At 39.6% G+C, this 20,221-nt stretch overlaps 1 protein-coding gene across 1 annotated transcript in view; it reads left to right on the top strand.

Moving 5' to 3' along the window:
* Positions 1-20,221, top strand: part of nr6a1a (nuclear receptor subfamily 6, group A, member 1a) — a 125,914-nt gene that overhangs the window by 60,379 nt on the left and 45,314 nt on the right. Inside the window, exon 4 of the mRNA XM_008417362.2 lies at positions 13,180-13,203. Coding sequence (XP_008415584.1) covers positions 13,180-13,203 — 24 coding nt within the window. The remainder of the gene's footprint in view (positions 1-13,179; positions 13,204-20,221) is intronic.

Genomic DNA, 20,221 nt, shown 5'->3' with positions numbered 1-20,221 from the left:
CCAGCCCTGCGCCTCTCACCGTGGTCAACTCCAGAGTGGAAGTACGTCCAGCCCCTCTCAAGGAGACTGGTTCCAGAACCAGAGCCATGTGTCGAAAGTATTGTATATATTATGTACAAAAATGATAGGCAGAAATTATCAATAAACAGTCTATAAGAAAGGGTCAACTTAACCAAATGCCCCAAAACCTGTTCTGTACTTAAAACAACTTAGTTATCGCTTCAAAAATTCAGTTTTGAGTTTAAATGATAGAAATTAATTACCACAATGTTTTTGTAAATTTCAGTTAAGTGTGGAGTTGATGCTTTGTTTAATAAAACAAAACAAAAAAAACACCTCAACAAGGGGGTGCTGGTGCCGGGTCGATGGTCACCCTGGGCGGAGTGGGCATCTGTGTGCTTCCCTGTGGTGGCTGTTGGTCTGGCATGGAGATGGTTGGATGGATGAACTGGGATCTGGGGCAAAGTAATACCTGGATGGACCATGGGGGTTTGTAGTGAAGCTGGTTCAGTGACCATTGTGTACTTTGTTTGATGGGTGGGCAAACTGGCCTGACCTGAACTCTATAGAGAAAAGGCTGACACTGGATTTTGAGTTATAATCCATAAAAGGCAATTATCAAGACTTGAAATATTTCACTAATGTAATGAATCTATAAGTTTCACTTTCTGAAACAAGTGACAAAAAAGAGCTTTTTCATAATATTCTAATAGATTTACCAAAAAACAGAACTGTCTAAAGATCTGGTGGTGTCTGCATATCAGGTGACTCGCATACATTATGTTTACTGTTTTACTTGGCCTGACAGTCAGCCTTTGAAGAAGAAAGAGTTCCCTTTGCAGATAAGATCAGAACTACATGCCCTGACACACGTTGCTATTGGAATTTGTTGCTCACTAAGCTACAGGTCATTGAAGGTTTCTAATAATCCAGCAGAAAACCACTACCGGTACTGAGTGTCCTTTTATGCCACAATATCAGCACCAAAATTAAGATTGTTGTGCACCCAGCAGTGGCTTTATCCATTCCGAGGCCAGCTTACTGATCTAGTAACTGAGCAACTGACAGAAGTAAATGCCTTGCTGGAGCTGGCAAATGAGAGGGAGACTACTCACTTGCATTAGCTTTGGAGAAATTGGTGGATAGCATGAATAGGTTGGTCACTCATGACTCGTGTTTCTTTTAAAGTAAACTATCTAGAAAATTGGTGGGCTTGCATATCTGTAAAGTGCCATTTATCAGATGCATTGATGTGTTCTTTGCGCTTAGAAGAAGTAAAGCTCTATTCCGGATGCATTGCTCTAGGGTGGAACAGTTGGCAGTATAAACTGTCTAAAATGTTAACAAACTTGGTTAATTAATGTTCTATCGTAAAGTTCCAGTCTCGTTGTATAATGTAGTTCTGCTGTCACACCAATAGGAAGCAGAGGTGTCAGTCGTTGACCAGGGATGTTTTCTGAGCAAGAGAGAAGTGAGAAAATGCAGACATGAGCAGAAAAAGATGGACTATGGCTTGAGTTGCTGTATGTAACTGTGCCTGTAAGAGGTAAATGGTAAATAGCTTGTACTTGAACAGTGCTTTATCATGCTTAGAGGTCATTTAGTTATTCACCCATTCACACACATATTGACACACTGATGGTGCCAAGCTACTGCATAGTAGTCACAGCTGCCCTGGGGCAGTCTGCCAGGGGAGAGGCACAAAAAATGGTAAAGTCAGGAATTATAGCATTTTTCTAATAAAGTTGTCATGCTTCAGCTCACTAATTGCTCAACATCTTTTTTGAAGCCAAGTGGAGTGTAATTCTAACCAACCAATAGGCAGAAGTTGGAGCCTTCAGACACCACCCTCCTCCTTTGCATAACGAGGCGGAAATGCATATGATAAAGTACAAACAGGAGACAAGAAAATGTTAAAATACAACAAAAATTGCTGTATAAGGAAAAAGGAAAAACAAAATGTATCTATTTCTGCTTATAATTTGTCAGTTTTGGTCTTCCATATTTGTGAACATACACAATTAGTTATTTTCTTAATTTGAAATGTTAACTTCTCATTCAATAAATGAGACATTACTAATATCACCCTATTATAAAAAAAGTTAATGATTTGCACTGACTATTTGATTTGACACACTGACAAATCAAATGTGTGCAGATGTTGATACAACTACAAAGCTAATTAAATATGTATCACACTAAATAGTTAGACTTTGTGATTTTTCCAGACTTTGGCCTCAAGAACGTTTCTCTGATCTGACCTTTTTAAATTTTAATTGAATACCCATGTTCTACTCCAAGTCATCTTGGAGTGGTGCAACAGTAGTGCCGTTACATTGCATCATAAAGATCTTGATTTCGATTTCGATTTCGATTCGACAGCCTCACCGCACTCATAGGTGAAAAAAATGTTTCAGAAATTAGCTCTTCAAGGTCAAAACCTTCTCGAGTCCTTTAAGCTATCAGAGCAAGTCAGAAAAGCCATAATTTCTTAGTGACTCTTTTTTTGTTCTTCCATGACTCAAATTATCTCCTCCTTTCACTCTAAACTCTGTGTCCTCACATTAGCATGTTGTTCTGTATCAAACACAGCATCTCGGGAAGAGATCAGCTAATTATTCTGCCGGGCTTGTCTCTAAAACACTCCTTTGTTGTGCTAATGCGCTCACTGCGATAGCATCTCCTTCCATAACCATCCCCACATATAAAGATAACCTGGTGGGGATGGAGCGATGGATTGTGGGACGGTGGGGTCGAACAGGGCAGCATTGCAGTACGTCCTCCGGCGTTGCCTGCCACTATTCCCTTCTGCTTTTCCACTCGTCTCATGGTTCTGAACAGGATGTGAAGCTAACTCGGAATCTGTAGCACATCTCTGATATGCGAGTTGTGGTTTTGCAGCCACAACGCGCCGTTGCAGTGTGATGGGTATCCTGGATGATTGCTGATGTGTACTGGTCTGAAGAGCCGAACCAGGTTTTTGTGCCTATAGCTGTTCTGAGGGAGTCATGCTTGATCTTTCTGGGCCACATAGAAACTAGGTCACTGTGCTGTGTTGTCAGTTGTGTCTCTTGTGTGTGTGTGTGTGTGTGTGTGTGTGTGTGTGTGTGTGTGTGTGTGTGCGTGTGTGTGTGTGTGACGAATAAAGCTGTAAAATGGGGGCTTTTACATAAGGATGGGATGGGTTCCAACGTTTATGCAGTATTTTGCTGTTGCAGAAATTCTTCTCAACTGCAGCACTGTGCCCAACACACTTCTTTTGCAATGCCATGCTGAAAGGGAGCAAAGAAACAGAAGGGGAGAGAGCAAAAGAGAGATGAAATTTTCATCCTTCGTTCAGATCCTTAAGAACGCTTGGGAAGGCAGGATCTTATTACCACAGCAAATTTGCAATGTGCAGAGTGGAGGAGATTAGATGCGTCTTGCCTTTGAAGTGTATTTTCCAACCATTGTGCGATGGCAAATTCCATCAAGTGTCTGGGGGGGAGCTCTGATAAGAGGAACGGGTTATAAATGCAGCAGCATTAAAAGCTGTCATTTTAGCAATAAGATGAAACACTTCCAAATGCTAGCTAAATGGAAAAAAATTCCCCTCATTTCAGCAATGTCATTCAGAATTGTGTTTGTGGAAATGCTACAGATTTTCAAATCGGAAGGTGCTTCAGAGTGTGAATAGATGTCAAAGTATACAGTATGTAACGCATATACTCTTCCTGCTCAAAAACTAGGTCACACAAACTAAACAGGTATTATAGAACCTAGTTCAGGTCTGATCATGCAGTCTTTCTTGTAACCTTTATCATCTTTAGCGCTGTCATCTGGTGTGGGTCTCTGCTACAATGAAGTTCCATCCAACAGGCTATCTATACTATTGGGTTTTCAGGAAAGCAAGAATTCCTGACTGTGGGAGTAGAATCGCCAGAACTGCACGATCGATCAGATTGTAGATGCTATTACACTATCCGTGTGAGCAATAATGCAATCCCAAAGCACTACTTTGATATAATATTTCTCAGAATACAATATTTCAAAACTCTCTTCATGTCGGTATATTTGGATTGTATAGATTTCATGTTGTAGGGCCTTCATGTAAAATTAAAGGAAGAAAAGAGCCAAAAGAAAATGTTGCTAAATCATAATTTCTATTGTCTTGAGAATTTTCAGCAGTAGTATCACTTCTGCATGCTTCCCTTATTGTGCAGCTCTGATAAAAGTTAGCAAATGTTGCATTCCAAGCAGTTTATTGCCAGATTAACACTGTGCACACCAATATTGTGCAGCCCTGAAAAAATAAGCTTTTCTTTTATTTTATTTTTTTTTATTTTGCTTTCCTCTTCCTAGTGTTTATTCCATCCATCCATCTACATTGTGTTCAAGGCCTGATCTTTCCATAAATGTCAACTGTCCATTTATAATTAACTTTTGCAATAATATAAAAAAAAAATCAGCCATAGTTGTATTGAGAATTTTGGCCTATTGTGGAATATTATAATTGCGGGATATGTGAGATAATCTCTTTCAGCACAATCTCAATTGTGTGACTCAACACTTATTTTTTTTCATTTGCATGTTCTGTAAATGCATATCGTACAAGTCACATACAAACTAGGACCATCAACGATGACACGCTAACCCATGCGATCAATCCAAAAATTTTGACGGGTTAATATCACATAACGCAAATTATCAGCCAGTCTCAGAATGGTGGTGAGCACAGAAACCAGACTGAAACACATCAAAGTGGTTGGCTATAGTTAGAAAACTATGTAACTGTTGAAACTGGCTTTTCAATTTTTTTGCTGATGAATGGAAGGTTGGAGATTGGCCTGTAGTTCTACAGTAGTGGTTTTTCCAGACTGTTTTTTATTTTTTGTTTTTAAAGCCTGTGGGGGAAAACACCTGATGAGAGGGATGAGTTTACTATATGAATCGGATCAGGTGCAATGACAGGCAGGACTTTAAGGAAAGTTGTGGGTATGATATCAAGACAGCAGGAACTTGAACTTAATTAATTGATCATTTCTTTTAAGCTTTTATAGTTGAATAGTTAAAATTGAGTAATTTTTCTGCATTTGTTGTGTTTGGGCTTAGCATTGGTATTAGATTAGTGTGTATGTGCACATTAACCCTCTAATCAAGGCCCCACACCACCTTTTACGGGCCCTGCATAATGAGAGCTGCTGCACTGGGCATCTCTCTGCTGGATTTGAAGGACAAACTGGAACATTTAATTCGTGTTATACTATGAAGGGCCAATCTTTTCCGTTTTGTGACTGCTGAGTTTTCAATAACCACAGCCTGTTTTCGTCACCTGGGCTTTATGGGACACATTTTTCTGTTCTCCCGATCTTGCATGTGTGAGGTCTAAATGCACATGCCACACATAATTTTTGTTCACACAGATATATCATTCTCACTCCACTGCACACTCAACGCTCACCTCTAATAGTGCAACTACAGGTTATATACACGAGCAGAACAAGCACTGTGGCTTTTAAACTTGATGCCTACCTTGGTGAAGTATTCTCTGAAGAAAAAAGAGTCCTCACAAAGTGTTAAAACATACACCTATACAGGTGAACTTGCTTTGCAAGAACACCTTTCAGATATTCAAGTTGAAGTGAAAGGTGGCATGTGTGATCAGCGCTGAGGTTCAGAACTTCAGGGATGCAGCTGCGACAGTGCAGAGGTGCTTATGGTGTGATTGGTGCAATGCCCATGATTTTACACTCAGTTCACTGCATCATCTATAAACCCGTCTTTAAGGAACGACTCCACTCTGTCAGTGAAGTGCGGAGCTTAGCAAACACTGATGCAGTCCGGAGCTACTGGTGAATATAGAAACCTATTTAAGATAAAAACAAGTAACACTTAGCCAGTTTGCTTGGTGGGGCAAGGAGAAGTAAGGGAGGACCTGGGGGGGGGGGGGCAAATAAAGTCTGGTGGCCCACCAGGCTTTTTATACACTGGGGAAACCCTGTCAACTTTAGCATTGCTCATCGTTACCATGTCATGACAAAGGACAATCACTGTTTTCCAACCATCAATGCTGGAAAGAAGCAAGAATTGAGCAAAAAAAATTGAAGGACAGTAACAGCTCTGATGGTTGGCTAGGGATAAAGTCGCTCGCTATCTACAGACCATGTTACTCTGCCCTCACCACAGAGGTAGAGTGGTGAGAGCTCCACTCTGCCTCCTGCTGGATCAGCCCAATAGATCAATAGATTCTTTGCTCAGTTCAGCCACATTTACAAGGAGAAGCTCTTCAGTAAATTCAGTAAAGAAATTGACTTTTCCCCCCCACACAAGTAGTAGTCTCCGAGTTAAACTTTTCTATGTCACCTGTCGCTGAGGTCAGAAGTACTCCACAGGTGTGAAAGCCCACGTGCACAGAACGCATGTGGGTTACAGCTGTAGGGTTTATTCTACGCATGCACAGGAAGATAACAAGAAAGTAGAGCCACTGCTCCTTCATATCGAGAGGAGCCAGTTGATTTTGTTAGGGCATCTGGTTAGGATGCCTCCTGGATGCCTCCCTTGTGAATTGACCCAGGTCCCACCTGGAGGAGACCCAGGGGAAAACCCAAGACACGCTAGAGCAGGGGTGTCAAACTCCAGTCCTTAAGGGCCGCTGTCCTGCAGTTTTTAGATGTGCCACAGATACAAAACACTGGAATGAAATGGCTTAATTACCTCCTTCTTGTGTAGATACGTTCTCCAGAGCCTTGCTAATGACCTAATTATTCTATTCAGGTGTGGTGAGCTGAGGCTGCACCACTAAAAGTTTCAGGGCAGTGGCCCTCCAGGACTAGAGTTTGACATYTGTGCGCTAGAGGGACCATGATTCTTGGCTGACCTGGAAATGCCTGGGGATTTCCCACTTGGGCCAGCTACTTGAGCTGCTAACCTCGCAACCTGAGTCTGGATAATCGGAAGAAAATGCATGGATGGATGAACTCCATGTGTTACATGAGCACTTCATTTTTGGGAGACATGTTACTGTGTACAAAGATATGGAAGCCAAAGGTCAAAACTGTGTGCAATGATGAGCTAAAGTTACATCGCTATCTAGTGGCCTGGCATGCTAACTACAGTAGATTCAAAGTGGTGTCTAAATGTTGACCGTTTCTCCAATTAACATCCTAAAATGCCAGCAGTTTCCAGGCAATGCTCTGGTGTAAATGGAGTCTGATGGCAGAGGCTTTTTTGTTTAGAACCAGGAGGGGACTTTTGGTTTACTGAATTTGTAAGTATTACTCTCTTGTCCGCATAGTGCAGATGCCAATCTGCATTGAAACCTTGCTGTCACAAGTTGTTGAAACATGAATTTAAAATAGTGACAGTTGAAAACCAGTTGAAGGGCTCTGATTCCTGTAGGTGCTGCTGGACTTTGACCAGGGGTTTCAATGCATCCTYGTAGGCTCTTTGACCTTCACTTTTAGCAGAGTGACTTCTGAGGGGTTGGATGTCAGGATGGGGCCAGTGGAGGCAATGTGAGGGTGAGCAGCCATGTGACCCTTCTATTCCTAAACTCCCCCCACTTTTCTTTATTCTGCTGAACCTAAGGGTGAAAGGACACCCCAAGCGGGGAAGTGAAACCCCAACTGGGGCCTCAGATACTGTTGCAAGTTCAGACCAAACATAAACAGCACTCAGTGGCTGTAGATGTCTCAGTGTGCTGAGAGACACACTGGTTCCTCAGTTGGTTCTACTTTAGTCTTTCCTTTCAACTTTCTGTTGTTGCAAACCGTGAAGGTCAGGGCTGTTGGAACTTATGTAAAGTTATCTTATATCTGGTTAATTGGTCAGAATATTTTCTCCTTTACATGAAAAGCCCCCTGTGATAAATTGCTCTTGCTGTGTGAAGCAGCTTGCGATTATAAGCTTGTGGTTTAGCTCATCAATTTGCTGTGCATGTCTTACTGCAGAAAATAGTGCTTTAGGCTCCATGACTCTGTGTGCATGCACTTAAGTAATGATTATTGCTGGCTGTCTGCAGTAATCAGATTTTTCTTAAATCTGTATAAACTGTTAAAGTGTTTTTCCTATTAGAGCTGGGGATTAGAAAAGACTCCACACAGCTAGATCAGTGCAGCATTAGTTATTTTTAGATTAGCCTGTAAAAGACTGAGCTTGAAAAACTTGGAGACGTGGTTTAAACCCTGTTGAAGGACATTTTTCCATAGATTTCAATATAATGCAATGTTTTTTCTTACAGTTTCAATAGCATAAATATTGTCATTTTCAGTGTAAAGCTGTGGATCGATCTGGTTTCTTTTATCACCTCTTTTTTTTCTTTCTATACAATGAGAAATGTTTGGGGACCCTAGTGCAAGGGAAATTCACTATGTTTATTCTGGGGTTGATTCTGATCAGCACAAGCACTTAACTGCAATTTTATGTGATAATTACCCAAATAAATTCATGAAGCATCAATAATTCATCAAGAAATTACAAAAAATGTTCTCAGATGGTCATGTCTACATTCAGAATAACTTGCAGGTTTTATCATGTCCAACGATTCATTACTTTTAATAACCATTACATTTAGTAAAAACCTGTCAGTTCATAGAAAAGAACTGACAGGTTTGACATTTTGATCACCCACAGTCATCCTCTTTCTTGTCTCTTGCCTTGTCCGTTTCCACTTCGGATTACTTTATGTGTATCTAATAAGATAAACATAAGATTTGCGTTTAGTTTTCTTACTCTTTTAATGTGAGTGTGGTGCGTGCATCATAAAAGGCTGGAGGCTTAATGTTTGTGTGCTGACAGCCATGTGATTCCTCCCAGGTGTTTCATCTTTATTTCCAAATGTGTACACGGGAAAGCATCAGTTGCTGCTTCTGGTTTCCCTAGGAAGTAGAACTGCAGCAGTGCTAAACACATACCCATGGATGGAATAATTCATTTGATGCTTTGATAAGCAATAATGGACCCAGTAAGGTATAATTCATATGCCCCAGTTCTGTTTTGAGATTGTGTTTTCCACAAAGTGTCCCACCACCTCCATGGATCCCCCTCCCTCTCTTACAGGGCTTTTCGTATGGCTAAAAAGGGGCCTATTCATTATTTAAATCACTCCATAATTCATCCATTCCCCACCAATGCTCCCTCCGTTGTTCAGTGTTCGTCTAACACAAATTAGCATGAGCTCTACTTCCATGTGTGGAAAACGGAGCAGAGAGCGGAAGCGAGCAGAAAGCAGCAACAGCAGCCCGTTGCAGTGTAGACGGCTCCCTCAGTCGGTCCTTCCTTTGATGTGATTGTGGGTGACATATTGAGTCTAATTTGTAGCCTAAAGATCCAAACAGCTGTGGCCTATTTTTGTTTAGCTCTTGTTTAAGTGATGTCACCATTTTTTTTGCCGTGTAAGGCTGCCCTGGCTCTCGGCGCTCGGTGTGAGGATGTCAGAAAAATTTCAGTACGCTGCTGATGAGGAAGGCACGGACCCCTAAGATGAATCTGACAAGGCAGTTGTGGAGGTCTTTTAGACACCCTGTAAATAGCGATGGCGTTTCCATTGACCATAAAATTGTGTAAATTGGAATTACAAAAATACATTTGCTTAATGGAAATGCCAATTTTGTAAAAAAAAAAAAAAAAAAAAAATTGTTTTTTTGATAAAATGTTTTTTTGGCTATACTGTATCAAAATTTGTATGTTCTGTAAAACTGCAATACTACTTTGTATTGGCAGAAAAGACAAAGAGGACAAAATGAAGTTGTTAGAGGATGATGGCACATCATGTTTTTTATTGACATGATAAAATAAAAAACATAAGTTTGTATATTAAAAATATTAATATACAAACTTATTGATGTGTGATTTTAATTGCATTTTGTATTTCATGGAAACAATGTAATTGCCGAATTGTGTTTTTCCTACATTAACGGAATATAGATAAAGTTTGGTGTACATTTGTAGTAGAAACGCAGCTGTTGGCAGTTCACAAATGCACAGTTTGTATGTTTGACTTGGCTTCATTTTTTAATAATACTCAGAAAACGTACTTGTGGCATGACTTTCAAAGAACTGTAATGCACTCTTGTTACACATTTTCATTAATACACAGTGATCTAGGTTTAGGGGTTGTCATTAACTGTTCTTGCTTTTTTAGCAAGAAATCTTTGACTTGGTGTGTGTTGTTAATATTAGGAGTGCATTTATTTTGTAGAACTTAAATGCTACACACAGCTGTCTTTTGACTGTGTATTATTTTTACAGCATCTCTTATTAATGCAATCTTAAAAACACCACAACAAAAAGATGTAAATGGACAGAGAGGACTGGAACTTTTGGATATTTTAGTACTCAATCTATCAGGATGACGGTGGTGGTACTTGAGAGATTGATTGACAGACAGGGCAGCTCGACTCCTCCGTTGTTGTGTCCTAGGGCAAGACCCTGCTGGTGGTGCTTATTTACAACTTATGATTATTTACAACTTATGATTATTTACAACTCTTAATGATTGTTGTAAATAATCATAAAAACGCTCAGAGGGCTGTTTTACAAAACTAGCATAGCAGGTTAAGCCAAGACTCTCCGGTTATCTTAGCTTATTTAAGCCTTGATTTGGTATTATAAAAGCAGTAGCGCATAAGTTACCATGGTGATCTATTTTGTGCAGCCAGCCTGTCCCAGACCAGGCTAACAACCAGGCTTAGTTGAGTCTGGAGCCTCATCTGTTCACTCAGGACTCACACCGATCAGAAGCCAATGAGTTTTATCTGTGATTCTGTCTTATCTTCTTCTTTGTCTTTCTTTCTTCACTATTACACATTAAAATACCTCATTTTATTTTAGTATTCAGTCAAGCACTATAATTATTTTACCTTTCTGATGGTATAAAATACCATTATTAAATTTAAAATGATCCTTATGGACTATGTTACTGTTGTGTTTCTGAAGATCGCTATTCTAGTTTGACAGGAAGGCCTTTAATAGACTATTGCAGTGATCAAGGGAGTAGAGAAATGACTGATAAAGAAACAAATGTTTTGTAATCAAGTGAAGCCATGTTAGTTGCAGCTCTCTGCATACTTCACTGATGAATTTTAACGTGATTTAATACATTTACATTGTAAATTTAGTTTAGGCATATAAATAAAAGTAGCATAGTTTGCTGCTGCTAATATTACATTTTATAAGCTCTGTTTCAACTTATCTTCTGTCTTTTGATTAATGTCAAACTGCCTTTGTGCTAATAGAAATTGTTCCTTCAAAACAAAAACATCACAACTCAAACAGGAAGTTAACTATAGGTTAAACTAATTAAAAACGACATAGGCAGGGACCTTCTAAGTTATTAGTCCAAGTCAATTGGACATTGTAGTAAACCTTTGGTAACACTTTATTTGAAGGGGTGTGCATAAGACTGACATGAAACTGTCATAAACATGACATAACATCTGTCATGAACATAAAGGAGTCTTTATAAATGTTTATGACAGTTGTCATGAAGTGTCATTCAGTAAATAATGACACTTTTAGTGCAAAGTTGATCTAAAAGTTGCATTAAAAGTCCATTAAAAGTGCCAACTTTGCATGATTTTGTAAATAATGACAATTTATTCACTTAAGTAATTCAGGTAAAAGTGTTTCAATTCTTCATAATACTGCATCAAAAGATGTTCATTTTATGCACAATTTGTCTAGCGCGGCATCAGTGGATCTGTGATCAGTTTCATGGTCTCTTGAAGACGTGGACTTGCTTTCACCTGAATTACTTAAGTCTGGCTCGACAAAGCTGCACCTACTAAACTGGGTTTGGTCATCAGGATGAACTGATGGCGCTATGTCAAACCTGGCTTTATCTCTTATCTTGGATTTCGTTAACCTACTTTGTGAAACAGACCTCTGGACTCAGATTTGTTCATGAACATCCAGAATGATCAGTTACCTCTTTTTCACCAGCAACAGATTGGCTCCAGTGAGTTGTTGCTGCTGTGGGAGTAAACAGGTTTGTGTAGAGCAAAGCATAAGTAGAACGTGGGGCCCTCCTGGGTGTGAAGGGGGGCAGTTCTGTGGAGCTAAGGCAGCGGTTAGGTCACAGTTGTAATTTGTGAAACCGTGATGGATATTTATATGCAGGATATCATTCACAAGCTACACACTGCGTTCTGGATCACAGATCTCATTGTAATTAACTCTATTTCTCTTCCTCTCTGCCTCACTAGGCAAGGGTTAGTTGTTTTGTTTGTTTTTGCACAATACAAATTGCAGTTTTGAAGACAAAAATTAAAATTTTTCTTATTTGCACTGATACTCTGTGTTTTCAGCATAGCTCCACAGGGGCCACTGCAGATTCCGGTGGAAAGCAGAAAATCGTGTTTTCAATTTGGAAGCGCCAAATACCTGCCTGCAGATTTATTTTTGACGTTGTGTTGTTTATCAAAAACAGAGAGATGTGAAAATTGTCTACAGTAAACCAAGTTAGCTTAGCTAAAGACCTAAACTTATAATGTTTTGGGTCTTTTCCCTCAGTTTTTTTTGCTAATTACTTATATATACAGATACATAAACGCGTGCACGCGTACGTACATACACGCACACACGCACACACACGCACACATATAGTTGTTTCAATGACATGCTTTGTGAGACTGTTGTGGCTCCACTCACCCACACATCGTATGAGTATGAGTGTGTTGGCAAGGTCCTTATGACCTAATGGCCTGTGTGTTTGCAGTTTAATTTACTCTTTGGTCCAGTCAATCCCAACACATCAGCACACTGAATGAAAGTGAGAATGAATCTTCTCCAATTCAAGAAAACATTTACATTTAGTTTATTCTAAAAGCCTCAAGTACAGCCAACATCCAAACACTAAAATTAATTCCAGTAACAATGCCAGTAAGTAAAACCTGCCTCTTTCCAGATCTCAGGAGAGATCTTGTTTTTTTTTTAGTTGAGATGGATGAACTCTAGAATGTTGGAGGTACACCCACACCAACAGTGATTTGTTAGCATCAGTGTGATCCTGATCTGGGTTCAGTATGCATACCCGTTTCTTTTTCCAGTGCAGGCCTCTGCATGTCAGAAAGTTTCCCAGCTAAGCACATAGACATAACATCACTGGTGAATAATTGTTCAGTCTCATAGTTAAAGTATGGCCAGACATTCCGACTCTGATGATCATGTTTATTGATAAAACTATGGTTTCTGTTTCCACAGATGCAATCAATGAAAGTAGCCTGGGTGAGTAAAAATGCTTTTGTGTTTTTCTGAATAGCTGCACGATGAAAGGTATTTGTTAAGATACCAACAAAATTCTGGATAACCTGGAATTCTTTGTGGGGGTTTTTCACTGCTGCCATCACCTATTTCACTACTATTTTACTGCTATTTTACAACCTTAATTAGCAATTTGAAACAGTTGCTTAATAATCTCAATATTGAAGATTTCACACCATTTTCAGATCCATTGCTCTGTCCCTTCTCTCCTTCATGACCTTGTTGCAATGTGTGAACCTACTTGGCATTATTAACATGTACCAACTCTGTAGCCAACCCTAGCTAGGCAACCATATTTTCTGGACTGTAAGTTTCTTCAGAGCACAAGTGGCATCAGTCAAAAAATGTTTTGTAATCAGGAAAAAGAACATCAGACTCACTGGAGTATAAGTTGCATTTATTTAGAAATTTTCAAATGTGAGGTGGGACTGGTCAGGAAGAGCTGGACTCTGCCAATGAAGATCGCAGCAGAGAAGAGACACATGCAGTGTAAATCTGGGGTGATAGACAAGCACCAGTAACACTAAATAGGTTCACCTGCAATTCATTTATGCCAGCTTTATATTAGCTTGCCTCTTGGCTGCAGACAGTGATGTTTCCTCATTGGTTTATGTCCGTCAGTATGAATTATTTAATGTACCGTATTTTCCGGACTATAAGGCGCACAGGATTATAAAGCGCACTCTCAATTATGGCGTCCATTTCTGTATTTAACCCATACATAAGGCACACCGGATTATAAGATGCATGCTAAAACATAAAGTCAACAACAACAAAAAAAAGGTAACAGAAACAAAACAGTAAGTTTTGCCCCCCCCCCTTTCAAAAAAATGGTATTTGATCCAATTTATCAAAGACCATTGGATCAATGGTCCAATGGTCCATGGTCCAATGATCACATTGGTCCAATGATCTAATGGACCAATGGGACAACATGACTTGTCCCAAAGCAACAAGTCATGTTGCTTTGGGATCAAAGCAAAACATGACGTAGAACTTGACTGACAAAACAAGAGTGTTGTAGATGTTTTCTACATGTCTCCAGACCGTCTCTCCAGGAGAGATTTAGACCCACTCCTCTTTGCATAAGCTTTTAAATTCTTTAGGCTTTTTTGGCTCCCACTTGTTAGGCAAAATGTTTAACTTCCTGCAACCCTTTCGGTATAGTTGAGGTTCAAAGACGGGCTCTAACCTAATGTGTTTCATCTGTAGCCGTTCCTTTATTAAACTTCTTACTATGCTTTGGGACATCGTCATCCTGAAGACTCACCGATGACCTATGTAATATGTTTTTGATAAGAGAAATTGGTTCTTCTAGTTGGGCCTTCAGTGTAGCAAAGTCTTCATGTAAATTTATCAGACATAAAAGTCTGAAACAAAGTTGTCCACTACATGCTTGACAAATGTACGAATTGTAGTGTTTAGCTCAAACTGCCACTTTTCTTCTTATATAAGTAAACTGGATCATGTTTACACCAAAAGCTTTTATCTTGATATCATTTGATAAAAAAACAATTTCTCCCAAGCATTCTGTGAACCACTAAAACTTCACTGGAAAACTTTAGACATGCCTTTAAATGTCACAGCATGCAGTACAGTGTTCCCATTAATTAGATTGGGAACATTGTGTTCTTGATGACTGCTCTCAATCAGCTTCAGATCAATAAACTCCTCCAGTTGTTCTGAACTAAATTTTCTCATAATCATTGAGGATAGATCCTCAGACCAAGAGCAACTGATGGTCATTTTACATTTCCTCCATTTTCTAATGAAAATTTTGTGCCATTTTGACAATGATGCAGATTCTGAAGCCCATTCCAGCTGTTGTCCAGTGTTCCTGTTCTCATGGTGATCGAAAGAAAGTAGAGTAAACGTATTTTGTATAATAGTGATCTTTAAGGACATGACCTGGTGAAGAAAAGAATAGCATTCATAATTAGTTGATAGTTATCTGGATATGGCACTTAAGTAATCTGAGTTATTTCACCCAGTCAGCTGGTTTGTTTTCCGTGATATTCTGTCTCTTCATAGTAAAATGAAACTGCAAAAGGTGGACATAGTATTGTTTTTAAGTAAGTTTCTAAAGTCTGCAGGGGACAAGTATTGCCTCTTCTGTAACCCTCAAACTAAAAGTTTTTTTCTCCTTTTTCCTCCAGACAGGAACTATCTTACAAATAAGTTGGCCTAAAAAGATTATCCCTTGTTACAATTCAGAGGCTACACCCAATTACTGGTCCTGTTTTGCATTATGTATTATATTTGTTGTAATAGCAGTTGTTGGGGGTTTTTAAAGTTAGTTCAAGACCTGTATAGAACCAGACACAAGACAAATGAGGGTTTTATGACTTCCTTTGCAAAGGGAGAGATCCACAACCTCTAACCCGCTCGGGATCAAAGATTGGTGAGCTCTGCTCAACTCTGCTTGGAAATGGCTTTTATTATGATGACCTTCTTCAGTAGAACAATGCTGAGATAACAGAACAGATGGACCCCTTGAGTAGGAAATTACATTATAGATACAGAAAGAACCTTAAAGCATGACTGGTCAAAGGTAACTGAACACATGTAGATAAAACACTCAAATAAAATGATGAAACAATGATTAGTTAAAATGAGTAATTTTACCCAACAGCAATAATATCAGTGATAAAGCAACTGCTGAAGAAAATAAAAATGCTGAAACTAGAGATGTAGTTTCAGCATCTCTAGTTTCAGAGTAAACAGTTTTGTTTTTGTGTTAGTATCCAGCCAGTCAGGTATGTGCCTGCACTGATTCAGATGTATGATTAAGCAGAGCAGAGGCTGTGGGCTGCAGCATGGAAATTTGTAACATTCCACCTACTTCAGGGTGGGATGATCCTGGACAAACCTGCCGCGGTGCTGCCTGCTAATAAATCCCAGTTGGCTTTAATCTGCTTGAAGTAGAAGATGAGAGGACTTTACTGCAAAATGCCATTTCACACAGTGTCAAGTACACAGCACATTTATCCTAATGCTGCTGCATAATATCACTGGGCAAGCTGCTGTAAGGAATCTGTATTAAATGTTTGGTTACTCTCCAAAAATGGATGTAAATTCAGTCTCATTTAAGTTTTAGAGGTTCATTTGTTTGTATTTTCTTTTGGTTAGGACATTTTAATATCAACTTGTATTGTGGTATTTATCATAAAAATATTTTAAGAAATTAAAAGAAATCTGTCCCACATTTTCCAATATTATTTCAGTTATTGGGATGACTAGCAGAATATTTGTCTGAGTAAAAGTATTTAATTAATATGTTCCAAGTGGAACTAAGATTAATACTTACAATGTTGCAACCCAGACTTGTTTCCCATTTACACAATTAACAAATCGGTGTCTCCGTGGTGATCTGATTCAACACATCGAGTTCGTTCTGGGTGAGTCTGTCTAACCCAATCCTTACTCAGCAGTAATATTGAAAAGAGTTTCCTGATGTTGGAAGAGGTTGCTTTAAGTCAGGGAGGACCTGTCCAGAGATAACCCATTGAGAGATGGAGACAAACAGTAGGGCTGGACAATACGGCTGAAAACATTCCACAATATCAGCTCTTTATATCAGTCGATATCGATAAGTATTAATTAGGTTTTTGTTTTAATTATTTGAAATACTGCCTAATTGGTGGCGTGACCTTTCCTGTTTTCACTATGTAATGAGGCATGGTGGCGAAACCTTAAAAGGCTTCTGGGCACGTTACTCGACAGGTTGTTGCTAGGTAATCAAAGAGTGACCGAATCAGGCTGTATTAACACTGCAGCCTGAAGTGACTCAAATCCAATTTATTTTGCCTTAATAGTACTTGTATTTGATCTTTTTATGACAAAACAAGTCGGATTTTTACAAATGCGACCCAGGTCACTTGGATATGTGTTCCTAAATCTGATACTTAATGATCTTTTTAAATGTTACCTGCGACTGTATGGCCAGGTCGCATTCATCCGACCTGAACATCATTGATACTTTACAAACATCACGTGTCAGGACTTAAGTGTCCTGACACGTGGAAGTAGGTAAAAAGACAACAACCATGGTGGAAGATAATGAGGATCAAGTTGTTACTGTGCTGGCTCCTGTTGGATAACAACTTTAAAATCACAAGAAAACCTGTACACTTCTTCTTCTTTGTGGCAGTTGGTGAAACACAGCATGCTCGCTACGCGTTTCTGCTTAACTGCTTCTTTATGCAAAAAAAAAAAGAAACTTATTTGCAGGTCAAAGTGCCACAAGAATGAGTTCAAAAAGAAACATGAAAAGTTCTAAAAAGCTGAAATGATAGCTTTTTACATAGTTGTTCTCAGTCCTGATGACTGGGAACAATGAGGTGGGGCATGGCTGGAAGATGTTCTTCCTCTGAAATGTTCAGGCTGAAACATTTGACTACAACTAACTGTAAAGGGTGTTCCCGTCAAGCCACCAGGCATAAGAGTTTTTCCCAACTGACGTAGCAAAATTGACTTATTGTAACAAATGTGTTATGATAAACATGTTTTACAGAAGTTTTTTAATCTTCTATAAAGATTAAAAATTAAGCTTGTTACAAGTTTTATGAAGCTTGTTATATTTTCTTCAGGCAGACAATAGAAAGACAATAAATTAAAACTGATGCTATAAATTATGGCTGCACAGTGGCGCAGTTGGTAGAGCTGTTGCCTTGCAGCAAGAAGGTTCTGGGTTCGATTCCCGGCCTGGGGTCTTTCTGCATGGAGTTTGCATGTTCTCCCTGTGCACGCGTGGGTTTTCACCGGGTACTCCGGTTTCCTCCCACAGTCCAAAAACATGACTGTCAGGTTAATTGGCCTCTCCAAATTGCCCCTAGGTGTGAGTGTGTGTGCATGGTTGTGTGTCATGTGTGTCTCTGTGTTGCCCTGCGACAGACTGGCGACCTGTCCAGGGTGTACCCTGCCTCTTGCCCGAAACGTTGGCTGGAGATGGGCACCAGCACCCCTCCCGACCCCMCTGAGGGAAAAAGGGTGCAAGAAAATGGATGGATGGATGGATGGATGGCTATAAATTATTACAAAGTGGCCTTCAGCTAATCACAAACACTTTGAAAGAAATGAGTTCTGAACAGCGACATGAAGCACCACTGAAGGTTCATCAGTCTGGAAAACATGTCGAGGGTAAAAAAACAACACCTTGGTGGGTGTAGCTTCACAACAATTGGCTACATTTACAATAAGTAAAGTAGATGTTTATACTTTCAATTATTTCTGATGTCTTTCTCTTTATCAGTTGGTTCCACAAAGAGCATTTTTCCCTTGCCCATATAAAACAACTAAAAACATCCTTCAGTAAAATCTCATCACTGAGATGACACCTTAAAATTACAGGAAAAATGGTGAGAAGATTTAGACACATGCAAACACTCTGTAGCTCTGATAAAAGCCAAACGCCACACCTGACATCTTTATTTTGCTCCATATTTCAGTGTTTTTGATCAGACTCTGAGCCACTGAAACTCTCAGGACTGAATGAAGGTGTGAATCAGTGCGACGACTCCTGCGTGCTTTGATCATCTCATCACAGAGAAGAGCTGCTAACACAAGTATCAGTACAAGGAAGAATGTTATTTGAGCAGCTTGTATAAAACTAGGGTAGTGTGTCAGCAGTTATATTACACATAAAGTGTGATGTTAGAATGATAGTGTACTAGATTCAAACGGCAGGCTTTGAGTGCGACATTTCGACTTTAAGGGATGCTCCCCAGGTCTTACTGAGGAGGACTTACACAGACACGTATATATTAATTCAAATGTTCCTTCAGCACTAAAAAGATCTGCACATTATCATTAAAAGTGCTCCTAAAAATGTAAATTCTGCACTATTAAAATGAAACAACGTCCATTTTTAAGACCCACAAACATGCAACTATCGTATCCATGTAAACCTCATCATCAATGTTTACTTAGCAGCCGTCCATTAAACCCACCAAGAGATGCTAATGCAGCAGCCATCAGGTGAGACATCAACTTCCTGCAGCATGAGGTAAGGCAGAGCATGTCTGTGATATCATCGTCTCCCTGCTGAATCCAGGGCGACTACTGTCCCTGCCTCCATGATTAAAGGTCTCCTCGGAGCATAATGACAGAATTGTGTTCCCGTCAGTTCCTGCTGCTCCGAGTGGGTTAATAGTCACGTTAGCCCACGCAGCGTGTCATTAGCTCTCCACCCGTAGCCCAATCAGGGGAAAGTCTGTCATTTTGATTCTAAATCACAGGGCAGGAGGGCTAGAGATCAGTCATACCGGTACCCTGAAACTCTTATGTTTCCGCCCACTCTTCCTCACCATGCTTAATATGCACCATCCTACACATACTGTATTAACGCGAAGGAATTACTGTGACATGGACTGAAGGAAACAAATGGAAGCCAAAGAGCGGCACTTTGATGGGCGGCTGATACCAAAATCATTCCATCAAAATCATTATTTGAAACCCACTGCTCATTTCTGACTGTGATCGGATGATTCATGCTTATCACGCTGATGATTAGCAGGCTTGCGTCGCATCCATCAGAGCTCAAGCTAATCTGCTTTGATTATTAGCCTCTAAGCCTTCCTTCCATGCTGGGCTTGCTGAGCACAGAGTGATGAGAAATTACAATCTCCTCATATTTGTATTAATCTGTCTATGCTTACTTGTCAAACTGATAATTGCCTTGCCCATCGTGCAGATAGCCCCCACAAAAGTATGTTTGCAGTTTTTCTCAAACTGCATAGAACATTTTACTTGACTCCCTATCATTTTATTGTACCAGTGTCTTGAAATCAGTTGAACAGTGTGAAGGCAGTGACAGCCTTAGACTCACCTGGTTTATATTGGCTTCAGCTGGTAAGCTGCTCATCAGGGATGCAGTTTTGGTCGACTAAACACTAGTTGCAGTTCCATTACAAATTTGCACAAAACTTTGTCAATATTCTGTTGTTAAAAAAACAAAAACAATTTTGTAATAAGGGTGTTTCCA

This window comes from Poecilia reticulata, linkage group LG9 (genome assembly GCF_000633615.1).
Source record: "Poecilia reticulata strain Guanapo linkage group LG9, Guppy_female_1.0+MT, whole genome shotgun sequence".
Classification (NCBI taxonomy): domain Eukaryota; kingdom Metazoa; phylum Chordata; class Actinopteri; order Cyprinodontiformes; family Poeciliidae; genus Poecilia; species Poecilia reticulata.
Note: the sequence above shows the minus strand (reverse complement) of the source record. Positions and strands in the feature narration are given on the sequence as shown.